The sequence below is a fragment of the Dermacentor albipictus genome, chromosome 8 (assembly GCF_038994185.2).
Source record: "Dermacentor albipictus isolate Rhodes 1998 colony chromosome 8, USDA_Dalb.pri_finalv2, whole genome shotgun sequence".
Classification (NCBI taxonomy): domain Eukaryota; kingdom Metazoa; phylum Arthropoda; class Arachnida; order Ixodida; family Ixodidae; genus Dermacentor; species Dermacentor albipictus.
In genome coordinates this window covers 108,151,235-108,163,757 of record NC_091828.1, presented here as the reverse complement: position 1 = coordinate 108,163,757, position 12,523 = coordinate 108,151,235, and the positions used below count along the sequence as shown (strand labels likewise).

At 46.9% G+C, this 12,523-nt stretch overlaps 2 protein-coding genes across 2 annotated transcripts in view; both read left to right on the top strand.

Annotated features, from left to right (window-relative positions):
• LOC139049029 (uncharacterized) overlaps nucleotides 1–1,515 on the top strand; it is a 75,113-nt gene extending 73,598 nt beyond the window's left edge. Inside the window, exon 2 of the mRNA XM_070524055.1 lies at nucleotides 1,161–1,515. The gene's annotated coding sequence lies outside the window, so the exon portion shown is untranslated. The remainder of the gene's footprint in view (nucleotides 1–1,160) is intronic.
• Nucleotides 1,516–8,127: 6,612 nt separating this feature from the next.
• Nucleotides 8,128–11,510, top strand: LOC139048988 (uncharacterized). The gene is made up of 2 exons (XM_070524004.1): nucleotides 8,128–9,703; nucleotides 10,831–11,510. Exons 1-2 carry the CDS (start codon nucleotides 8,306–8,308, stop codon nucleotides 11,140–11,142), a joined length of 1,710 nt encoding a protein of 569 aa, XP_070380105.1. The 5' UTR covers nucleotides 8,128–8,305; the 3' UTR covers nucleotides 11,143–11,510.
• Nucleotides 11,511–12,523: the final 1,013 nt, after the last annotated feature.

Sequence of the window (12,523 nt, the reverse complement as noted above, 5' to 3'; positions counted from 1 at the left end):
ATTATTTAATAACCGAGTTGGCTACTGTGCAAAATACATGAAAAATAATGGAGAGAGGTAGGACAGACCGAAGACCACTAATTGTCGATGAGGATAGCTATAGTAGCTTCGTGGTACGGCATATCTTATATCTTACAGAAAGGCACATTTGACACAGCACTGTGTGTGAAATGTGCCTTTCTGTTGTTCTTGTTCAGCTTCGCCTACAACGAAATAAGATATACCAATTGTATTATTGCATGAAACGACAGGAAGCAACTGTATAGGCAAAGTAATCGCTAGCACCACCCGGAAATGCGGAAACGTCTACAATCGTTTTGCCACCACTGTGACATGAGGTGCGCATTTCTTTTTCGGGAGCGAAAAAAAGAAAAAAAAACAGAATCTGCATGGTGTGTTACTTGTCCATTACCAAAAACTAATCAGCAAGAAAGTACTTCTGCATTTTGCATACTGTTGTTCCGTATGTTTCTTGAGATAATAACGCAAAGTAAATATAATATTACGCTAGCAGACACTGTCACCCTCTAAAGACAGGAGAGAGAGAGACAGAGCTAAACTTTTATTTTCTGAAACGGTAATGAGTGACGGCAGAAGAAACGAAAAAAAAAACGCTTGGCAGGGCTTGCCGTTTCGCTCAGAACAGGCAACCCATCGCAACCATAAGTTCCTGCCGTAACACACAACCGATTTGATCCTTTCAAATTCCTTCGGTGTTTAGCACAAGTTCTGACAGCCTAATTTTTCTTTATCAGATTTGCCGGAAACAAGAAAATCGAAGGGTTAGATAGGGGCAACTGAAATAGCTTCGGGAAGACGTTCTAGGCTCAGGCCCTCCCCTGGTGCACTCGCATGTTACATAGTTTCTGGAGCTGAAACAGCGCGCAATAACACGACAGGGAAAACAAGGACAGACGTACTGTTATTTCGTTATCTTTCTTCTCAGGTCATGAGTTAACCAGTGCAAATGCGCGCACTGTAAACTAATGTGCACCCTTAAAAAAAGGACTAACAATGTGGATGTCTATAACTCGCACCCTTGCATCGTTTCATTTTTCAGCATAAGAGTGCGAGTTCAAGAAATCACGCTCTTCAATTCCCGAAGGTCTAAATTATTTAAGAATGTAATGTCATTTCCCGCAGGCGTCGTATCGTTCCAGGAAAACATCTCCCGCATCGCCAGCCTGCAGTACCTGTGCCTTCTGTCGGCGGCGCCATTCCTGGACAGTATGGCCGAGGTGTGCGTGCGGACGTACAGCGACAGCCTGAAGCCTCACATAAAGTGTGTAGACGTTCACTACCGAAACTCTACCGACGGCATCGAGAAGCGGATCACGTGGATGAGGCGGGCTGGCGCTCCAACCGGTGGCGTCCTGGTTCGAGACGGTCCCTGCTTCCTCTATTGTTCGACGGCTACGTTTATAGGACTCGCCAAGCCGCTGAATCGTGACTTCACACAGATCATCTAGATGAAGGCACGGCCGACACGTAATAAAATTTTAGATATGCTTAAAAGTGCCTACAATGATACAGCTTATCATTTGCTTTTTTTCATTCGTATCTTCGAAATGTGTATGCCATAACGCTTGTTTGTCTTTCTTTCTTCCCTGAGTGTTTGAACTTGCGCTAAGGGGCCCTCCAAAACTAATTGAGCCCGTTAAATAAATCGCGCTATACGCGAGGCAATGCTTCTGGACCACAAGAGCCATATATTGCTCCCTTTCATGCAGTGGGGAACTTGCATATGGGTCGTGATGGCCTGCCCAGGTGGCGCTGCGCAAACGCTGGTCAACAGAGCCCTCCGTGCCACGCTGGTCGGTTTCGGGTAGTACGAAAGCGCGAGACACGACCTCCGAGATAGGGTGGCGCATCTCGGAGGCCATGGACGAAAGCCCATTGGTGAATGCAATAGAGCAGGAACCAAAGATGTATGCCCAGTGCGAACACTGTGTTCGAGAGATTGCGCAGTGTACTCGGCCGAAGAGTAGAGTTGGTCGAGTACTTTTTTATCCATTGCTGAGACACGCACATTCCTTTCCAGGTGTGTTCTTCAAAAGATACTTTAAAATAATTTTCCCTACACACTGCAGCGTATTGAATTTTTAGCCGCAGAAGTGCAACACTGAAAATTTGGAGTGTGCATGCGACTATCCGAAATTTGTACGTGCCGTCACGCACTCAGCTTCTCTCCACACTGGTCCTCCAACGTGGCCAAAGCTATGCGAAGACGGCAGTTCAGGCCATCATATACGAATAAAATGGTACTTGCTATTCGGATCCTATTCGACTGCAGAATTCGCTATTCGAAGTTGTCGAACACTATATGTATAAGGGGACCCCCGCTGCTCTTGAAGTCAACAGGGACAAAGACAGATTCAAGCGGACTCTCTTCTGAACCATTCCGGTTCAGGAGAACCGCGGTGGTTGCGCAAACAAGTGGTTTTCCTCGTTCTTCTTTGTCGCTTGTCCCACTTCGCGCTACACCACACACTATCTGACAAATTGGCTGTCTCGATATATACAAAGCAATTTATTATCTGCTCAATCTCACCATTGTTGGACACTTTCAGTACTTTGTGCGGTAAAGCAGCATTGCCCTCAGCTCCTCTGTAATGAGCACTATAGTCTACTAAACGCATCTGGCGATATGATATTCCCTTTTTTACGTTGCTGTCATTACCATCGTGGTCTAGACGTGATCGCATACTTTCCTTTGCGTCACACAAGCTTCTCCTCTACAATTTTTCTCAGGTGACGGGACCGCAAGGTGTCATAGTCAAAACATATATCAAATAACGTAAACAAGATTTTCATTGTCAGGCTCAATAAAAATTTAACTTACCACTGTTGTTGAAAAGTGCACAACCATTGCACTGTACAGGTGCTAACATATGGCGCAGAAACTTGGAGGTTAACAAAAAAGTTCGAGAAGAAATTAAGGACCGCGCGAATCGCGACCCAACGAAAAATGTTGGACGAAACGTTAAGAGACAGGAAGAAATCACAGTGAGTTGGTTTCCACTGAAAAATCCTTTGATGTCCTTTCTCAGTGTAGTGGTGTATGGCTTCTGTGATTTCAAATACCAATTGGTCATGAGGCGGACCACGTCGTAAAGCTAACAATAAACATGGTAATACCGTAATCGAGTCTCAGAAAATCGACCATTTCTGAGTTGGTTCGTCATTACTAAAGTGTAGTAAGACTCGAAGCGCTTCGGGTTCTGCTGCCGTCGACGTTGGCAAGTGAGACGTTTTCAACTTGATAGTGGTGGCTTTTGCTGGAATTACGACAGCTCCGGTAAAGCTCTACGGCAGCAACGAGTGGTCATTGTACATGCGAATGCGATAGCGATACTTCTCAATTAATCAATATAAGGTATGCTGCTTGAGAGCCGCTCATGACATATCTGCCTTTTTTTCGTACGCCTGGTATTGTCAGGTTCATCTTTGGGTGAATGAGGCGCCAAGAAGGAGTCAAAGGTCTCACGGAAGGTTTGAAGCAAGATGGTATTCCCTCACAATGTGCGAATACCGTTCGCCAGAACAAGGCACGCGGTCTCTCCGCACGCAGAGAGGCTAGATGGGGGAAAGGAGTGCGGGCAAGGTGCTTTACGTGCACTCTTAGTGCTTCAACTGTGATGTGAGTCTTGATGAAATGCTTTTTGGCGATTGCAATTGCTGCCGCCTTTGATGCACTTCGACGACGAGCTAGACAAGCCCTGAGCGGCTCTGGCTTAACGCTTTGAATAGTGTGTAGGCTTGCTTTACTTGCGCTAATGGAAACTGTCAAGCTGTACCGCAACATCCGTGAAGAAGGACCCGATATAGTTGCAGCGTACCGCTTCTAGACATTCTGCAGGATTTTCCAGCGAAGAACTGCAGAACGTGACGGATACCTGTTAACCAGTTCTTCAAAGTACTGCAGTCTCTGTGGGCTGGCAACCTCTACCCCAAGCACTTTTCAAAAGAATAGGGTTGAGTAGTTCGAGTAACTTTTTTGCCTCTAATTTTATCGAGTGTTTTTACGGAGCGCGTATGTAACACGGTGTGAAACCGCATAGTTGTGAGGATCAAGTAGATTATTAGAGTATAGAAAGAACAATCGATGGGAACTTAAAAGTTGCTCTTAAATTTTGCCATAAATGAAATTCATTGCAGAAGTTTGGTGTGATGAAATTGACTTCCATGGTCGGTAAGGTTTTGCAATGTAACTATTTCGACCTTTTCGACCACGAAATAGGTAAAGGAAAAAGTTAAAACAATAAATAAATATTAGAAGGAAATAGGTCGGGTATTTTGAAATAAAGTTTTTCACATGATAAGAGTGAGCCCCTCAAATCCCTGAGCAGAGCGCATTCACTCATTCCAAATAAGATCAAAAATAAAAACCATAATAATTTGTACCTTGTTTTTTAGAACACCACGTATAAAGCAGAAACCACAGTGCAAGCTGCCATTGAATATTTGTTGCCTTATCACCTATACATTCATGCATGGACACAGTCCTCATTTTATCAATAATTGTTTAAAAATATTCGTCTTTCACGTACTGGCAATTGAATATTTTTTTCCACGCTATTGCAATTTTTCGGGGCCCTTTAACAATTTTGTTCGGCCTGCGAGAGCGTCCAAAGCGCTTTGTTGTGTTGGAGGAAGTCTACGACAAATATGAAACTTCCAAAGTCGTTAGTCCGAGTGTGGTAAGAGGTAGGCTTCACTTGCTGGAGCCGAATGTGATGGTCACTACCAGTGGATAAATCGCCTTGGGGAATTTTCCGGCGCTCAAAACTTATAGGAATGTACAACGCTATAATAATTAACCAGCGTCTAGATGTGGAGTGGTGGAAGTTGTTGCGTGGTGTGCTCTTTTCTGAATTAGGTTTGCAATGAGAGGTGTAACATGTTTTGCTTAGCCCAAATCCTGAGGACCAGCTTCGGCTGGTGGACAAGTCTGGACTACCTGGAATAGGGTGGCCGCCTACCTACAGGCATCAGCAGTTTAGTCTCCAAAAATTTATTTTACTCAATCACTGCTGACAATGTGTAAATCCAGTTGGAGAAGGATACTTTATGAAGATCAGTGTGCCTTTTAAAGTGGCAAAAGCTTTGCAATAATTTTTCTAGAAATCTCCGAGTAAGCATTATGTTGTGCTGGTTCAACTTTATTTGCCTACGCATTACCCTTGGCATTTTTAATGAATTCCGCGTCTACAAGGAATATCTATCGCACCTTATTGCCGTCAACGTGTTTTATGCGAGCGTTATTCTAGTATAAATATATAGAATTAATTTCAGAAGCTCTAGAGCTTCTTCTGACTATGAAGGTAAATATGTTGAACCACATGGAAGCAATTAGAATAAGTGATACCAGAAACATTCGTGACGCAAGTCTTCTAAAGCGTTTCTGTTGAGGCTTTCCTTTCTTTTTACGGAAAAAGGAGAACTGGATGCCTTGATGGCCATAGTTTCGGAATAGCAGAGAAACCAGTCGAAGCCGTAGGAGGCTAGAGCAAGGGAGGTCATAACGTGTCAATAGTTCAGCTGTGACAACCATGCGATTGAAATGTAGGTTTGGGATTCGAGGGTATTTGCGCAAACATTGAGATCACTGGAGAACGCGAACTGTGTCAACTGTGCGGCGCCCCCAATTTCCGTTAACCTGGTCCCCAAGTGAGCGATACGCATTGATGTCGCCCAACAGCGATTAAAATGAGCTAGTGCAGGATGCGAGTGATGCAAACTTGAATTTCCTCGAGCAGTGGCTTAGTGCAGCACGAGGCGGCATCACAAGCAGTGACGATGGAAGACTTCAAATCGACAGTCGCGCAGTGTGTGCTGTTGCTATGCCGATTTTGACGCGCAAAACACAACTAGTGGGTGCTAATAAATATAGCAACAGCAGGCCCCGAAAATGTGCACAGATATAGGCATGCCTTTGATATCACTGGGGCGATACATGGGAATGTTCCCGAGGTAATAACGATCCCGTAATAGTCGGCACGATGCAACTAATCAGCTCAAGAGACCTCGTTGAGTCTCGTCAGCGCAGCCACCAATGGGTGGTCGTGAAATTTGAGCAAAACATTTTTTAAAAAAAGAAGGACTTTGGGCTGAACTTGCGGTTCGCAACGTGGGTTCCTCCCCGAACGTTCCACTTAGCTTCCAAGACTTGCATTGCCCCATCGATAGGTTCAGCAGTGCACATAAACTTGGTTGAATCGAATAGACATGTCGAAACTACGCGTGATGCTGCCGTACCGTCCAGTTCAAAAGCTTGGTTTCCTTTTCGACGAGTTGGCACCAACTTGCTGTATGGACAAAATAAGGACGCCGGTGCCAGAGCCATCACGTAGGCTTGTATTAGGGGGACAAAAGAAAAAGCATTGAAATTTAAGAAATGACCCATAGCAAAGAGCACAGCTATACGAGCTCCAAAGCTCGAGGGAACGGGAGCATCCCGCGCCAATGGCCGCGGCATTTGAATGGGGGGCGATACGCAAAAGAACGCTCGTGAGCCATGCATTGGGCGCATGTTCAAATAAACGCAGGTGGTCAAAATTATTCCTGAGGCTTCCCACTACAGCGTACTTCATGATTGTTTCGTGGTTTCGATGTGTAAAACAGCGAAATTCATTTTTAAATCGAGATTTCCGGCATGCTCACTAGAATCACGGTCAGGAAGGCTATGAACTTACATCGCGCGTTTGATAACACGGAAAAAGAGATTAGTAAGACGTCAAAACTTACCCACACATATAGATGCCAAAACGTTGAATCCACGACTGTAAATTATTAAAACATTGAATTTTCGAATGCAGTGCTTGTGCGAAAACATGAACGTCCATAACACACGCGTTGACGAAAGGTGTGAGCTGTTCAAGTTTCAAACTGTCTCGCTTTCTTTTTGTATAATCTTGTTGCCCTCAGTCCTTTCCTTTTTCTTGTGAATTCCGTACAATAGCCACCATGCTCTAACAAAAAGTAATAGTTGTGTTGACGCATCATCTTATAGGTGTCACATTGTTGTTAATTTCTCCATTGTTATGCAACGAAGGAGCGCGCTTAAGCAAGACGCACCGCGGCCTATGGCCCCTGCCAAGCTGTAATATAGCGGGGCGTTTTGAATGCACCCGACAGAAGCGGGTCCAGTCGCCTTGTCGGGCATGAATTCGCTTATCTAACTCGTGCAAACGCTGTCCGGTCGGCCTGAACGAGCGTCGGGTCGGGCTGAGTCGGCCCGACTGCGCGAGGTCAACCCACTGCGACCCATTTCCAGCACGCATGTAAACGCTGCCCGGTCGGGCTGAAAAAGCGTCGAGTCGGGCTGAGTCGGCCCGACTGCGCGAGGTCAACCCACTGCGACCCATTTCCAACACGCATGTAAACGCTGACTGGTCAGGGCTGCACCCAGCGCTTAGACTTGAGCGGTAGCAGAGTGACGTCACGATTTATGCACTGTGCTACGGCAAGGCTATCATCAGAAAGCGAAGACAAGCACATAACCTAATCATAACGACAAGACCCATAAAACTAGAAGCTGTTGCTGGCTGGAACTGGAGGTTAAGTTCGGACGCGTCGATATTTCGGCACAACGCTCCGTGCCGCCGTTGATCGCGGCCTGTCAGATGCGAGTTCATGTAAAAGGGCGCGCGGTCACGCCATGCTAATAAAGACCGATTTGCTGACTGACGGCTTCACGTAAGTATAGCCTGTAAAACATATGTAAGGGTTACCCATAAGTGTAACCTGTAGCCTAAAGCTTCTAACCTGTGTGCACAATAAATGTGCACAGATTATCGCTTCAAGCTGGGTCTGGTGTATTATAGCCACGCTAAAGCCTTCGCTAAAATCTTATCTCGTGTAGGGTATCATGTCCACGGGTTCATACATCTGTAACCGCATGCTGTGAACAAGCAGGCAAACAGAACAGGGTGAAACGAACGAACAGCTTTGTCACTTCTGCTGCTCTTCGTAGCTGTTCGCCGATTCGAATAATTATCTCTGATGAGTAAAGATGGAAAACTCGTTCGAGCACCTTCCGGGTAACGCACGCCTTCGCAAATCTCGAGGAAATATTTCTTCTCCAAGCCTTGGGAGTGACGCAGCGCCACCGCACCTATGTGACGTCACGTTGCTTGCCCGTAGTGTATCATGTGCGCAACAAACATTTGTCAAACGTCATGCGTAACCCTCGAATGGAACCATCGCATTTCCCCGTTCGTCGGGCCGCGCCACTCGAGCCTTTACAATTTGCCCAGCGTGAAGCCCTCCACTAAAGAGACACCGGCACAGGGACACCGAAGTAATGGTGGTGCTACGCGCCCACCAAGGGCTGTCTTCTCTGGTCGAGAAGCTAGAAGCTGTGAAATATGTGTGGACTATCCGCTCACTGGACTTCACAAATTGCATTCTTCTCGAACCCAGCGAATTGCCTCTACACATCGGCAAATGTACGGGACTCCAATACTTGCGGTGCGTCGCCTGCCCACTCAGGCCGAGCGCTCTGCTCGATTTAATGCTAAACCGGCTTCCGTATCTAGAGGAAGTTGAGTTCTCCCTTGTGGCTGAGACGGACGTGGACTCGGAAATAAGGGAGCTGCACCACACCGCGTCGCAAGTGCCAGGCACCCTCGCACTCAATCTCTGCCGCATGTACGCCGAAGTGAGCGGCGACCTCAACTTCAAGCTCCTCTCGGCGCTCCTGAGCTACTGCCCTTACCTGGACGAGCTGCGTGTTCATTTCGTGCGCGGAAACTTCATGAACGCACTCCTGGAATGTAACGCCATCCTCGGACAGGGCGTCAATTTGGAAACATTCACGTTCTCTTCAGAGGTGCCAGCCTCCAATCAACGCCTGCCGTCCACACCACTGGACTTCACGAGCTGCGCGGCCGTCTGCGCCAACGTCAGCTACCAGAGGTCGAGCAACATGTGGAACTGTGTTCTACTCTGGGATCTCGCTGTCGGGTACACAAATCCCATCCATTTGCCGCAACAGCTGGTCCTGGTTGCCGTCCACCACGCAGAAGGCTTCACGCCAGAATGGTTTAGCCTGGCCGGCTTTGGACACTTCTGGACGAACGTGCGACAACTCTGCCTCCTGCTATTTCCGGCACAGCCCTCCGATGGTGTTTACGCGACGGCTGGCGCCGCGTATGGCGACAGTCTTCGCGACTTCATCGCCGTCAAGCTCAAGCAACTAGTCGAGCTTAACATAAGCGCGTTCCACTTCGACCCCGACCTCGACTTGACGGCACTGCTCCAGGACGGCTCGCTGCGGCATCTGCGATCCCTCTCCGCGACCCCCTGCGGCCTTCGCCGCCCTGCAGCTCTGCGCCGTCTGGCGCAAAACTGTCCCGACTTCAAAGAACTGGACGTGCGCATAGATAGGAGGGGCAGCTTCGTTCGGTGCGCCGTCTGCGAGGGTGAGTTCTTCCTCAATCCCGAAGACATCCCGCAAATGCAAGACGGGGCCCCCGTGTTTCACAATGCGCTTGTCAGGCTGACTCTGAATGACGTGTATGGCCGTATCGCCCTTTGGTTCATCCAGACCTGTCCAGCGGTTTCGGTGCGGCTGTCAGACTGCCCCAATCCGTCGCTCCCTGACTACCCGTCTTTGGGCTACCTGCTCGCCAGAAACAGCTCGCTGATTTGTCTCGTGCTTCGCCACGATGCCCTGCCCTTCGGCGAGGCGTGTCTACGGGTGAGTCGGGTTTTCGCGACGTGCTTTCAGTGCCACGAGCATATTGAAGGATGGTTCCGTGCTCTAAACGTGTCGAATTGCGCAGGAACTGAAATTTCCTCGTTTTTTCATTTCCCCAGTGAGTTACGTGCTGCGCAGAACACGTGAAAAATGGCGGCAGGAGAGGTAGGATAGTGCACAAACTAACAATTGTCGATAAGGATAGCTACAGGGGTACGTTGGTATGGCATATCTTATTTTGTTGTAGCGCAAGCTGAACAAAGAGAACAGAAAAGCACATCTGACGCGCACAGCTCTGTGCGAGGCCGATGTCCCTTTCTGTTGTATTTGTTAAGCTTGCGCTACCCGGAAATGCGCAAACATCGACAACAGTTTTGTAACCACTTTGAAACGACATGAGCACAATTTCGTTTAGTTTCCATTAGTTGTTCTGTATGAACCAACTAGCCCGCAAGAAAGTACTTCTGGATTATGTTCACTGCGGTTGCGTATCTTTCTTGAGATAAATGCTCAAGGTAACTATATTATTACGGTAACGACACTGTAGCCCTCGAACGGCAGAAGAAATGATAAAAAATTAATGCTTCCCAGAGCTAGTTGTTTAGCTCAGAACAGGCAACCGATCGCAACCATAAGTTCCTGCAGTAACACACAACCGATTTTTTCCCTTCAAATCCTTTCGGTGTTTAGCACAATTTCTGACAACCTAATTTCCCTTGATAAGGTTTACCGCAAACAAGGAAATCAAAGGCTTAGATACGGGCAACGGAAATTGCTTCGGGAAGACGTCCTAAGCTCAGGCCATCCCTTGGTGCACTCGCATGTTGCGTCGTTCCTGGAGCTGAAACAGCGCAATACTACATGAAAAAAAAGGGGGAATGACACACATCTTGTTATTTCCTGATACATCTGCTCAGGTCATGAACTAACAAGCCCAAATGCGTGTATTGTAAAATAATTAGCACCCAAAAAGAAAGGATTAAGCATGTACATGCCTCTGACTCAGACCTTTGCATGATTTTTTTCTCCGTAAGAGTGTGACATAAAGGCACTTGCGCCCTTACTAAATGTCTGCAGATCTAAATTATTTAAGAATATAAGTTCCTGCGGGCATCGTTCCGTTCCAGGAAAACATCTCCCGCATCGCCGGCCTGCAGTACCTGCGCCTTCTGTCAGCGGCGCCATTACTGGACAATGACGCCGAGGTGTCCCTGCTGGCGTTCAGTTATCGCCTGAAGCCTCGCATAAAGGGCGTACACGTTCACTACCGAAACTCTACCGACGGCACCGAGAAGCGGATCACGTGGATTAGGCGGGGTGGCGCTCCGACCGGTGGCGTCCTGGTTCGAGACGGTCCCTGCTTCCTCCATTGTTCGACGGCTACGTTCATAGGACTTTCCAAGCCGCTAAACCGTGACTTCAAAGAGATCATCTATTGAAGGCATGGTCGAGACGTAATAATGTCTCGTATATATGCGTAAAAGTGCCTACAGTGATACAGCTTAGCATTTGATTTTTTTCATAGGTATCTTCGAGTAAGCATGCCTTAGGTCTTGTTTATTTTTTTATCTCACCGAGTGTCCGAATTCGCGCTAAAGGGACCCTGCAATGCTTTTTGAGCCCGTTAAGTAAATCGCGCTGTACGAGAGACAATGCTTCCGGTCTGCTTGAGCCAAATACGCTCGCTTTCATGCGGCGGGGAACATTTTTTGTTTTTGTTTTTATTGCCTGTTTTGAACTTTTATATGAAACAACAAATGACATGGAAAGGTGGACATCTTTCAGTGTTTGCAAGACCTACAGTGTGCGATCTATTTTTTGTCACAAAACTATGGTATGTAATGCAGGTATTGCATTGTTCAAGGGTAAATATACAGTATTTATGTGGGCTTCGAATTGGGAACGATGCAGTCGAACGAATTTGTTCAGGCGAGTTAAAGACGGAGGTATGGGTATGACGCAGCTATTTATACGACAGGTCGTAAACCGGTTTTTATTTTTCCGCGACTTAAGCGATCGTTTCTTGCGCACGGTGTGCCAAGTGAGGCTAAGGAGCGCGTTACCTGGTTATGTAGTCTGTACAGACAATATGAGCGGTCCTGTTTGTGGATTTCTTAAAGAAGTCCACACTGCTGCTCTTGCAGTCTACAGGGAAAAAGACAGATTAAAGCGGACCCTCTTCTGAACCAATCTGGTGCAGGAGAAACGCAGTCCTTTCGCAAACGATCCAGTTCCTGGACCAACACATGAAAGATGTCACAATAGTAATCTGCCGTTGAGTAAGAATGGCTTGCCTTAGGAAGCCCAAAAATTCTAACTTAGGGGGATGGTTTGGGCTTGTGGGATTACCATATGACTATGTGATGCAGCGCGAAGTAGGACAAGGGACACCCAACAACGAGGACAAGAGGTTGTTGTTGTTCTTTGTCCCTTGTCCTGCTCCTCGCTGCACCACACACTTTCCTACAAATTCGTTTTCTCAAAATAGACATAGAAATTCGTTATATGCACCATTCTTGCACCATATGCACCATTGTTATATCTCACCATTGTTGGACACCATCAGAACGAAGTGCAGTGATGTAGCATTGTCATCAACCCTCGTTTGATGAGCACTATACTCTATTAAATGTATCAGGTGATTTGCTATTCCTGTTTTTTGCATTAGTCATTATCACAGTGGTCAAGACGTGAGTGAATACTTTCCTTTGTGTAACACAAGCTTATCATTTACGATTTTCTGAGGTGACCAGACCCCAAAATATTAATCAAAACATGTATCAAATAACGTAAACAAGCCATTCGTTGTCATACTGCACA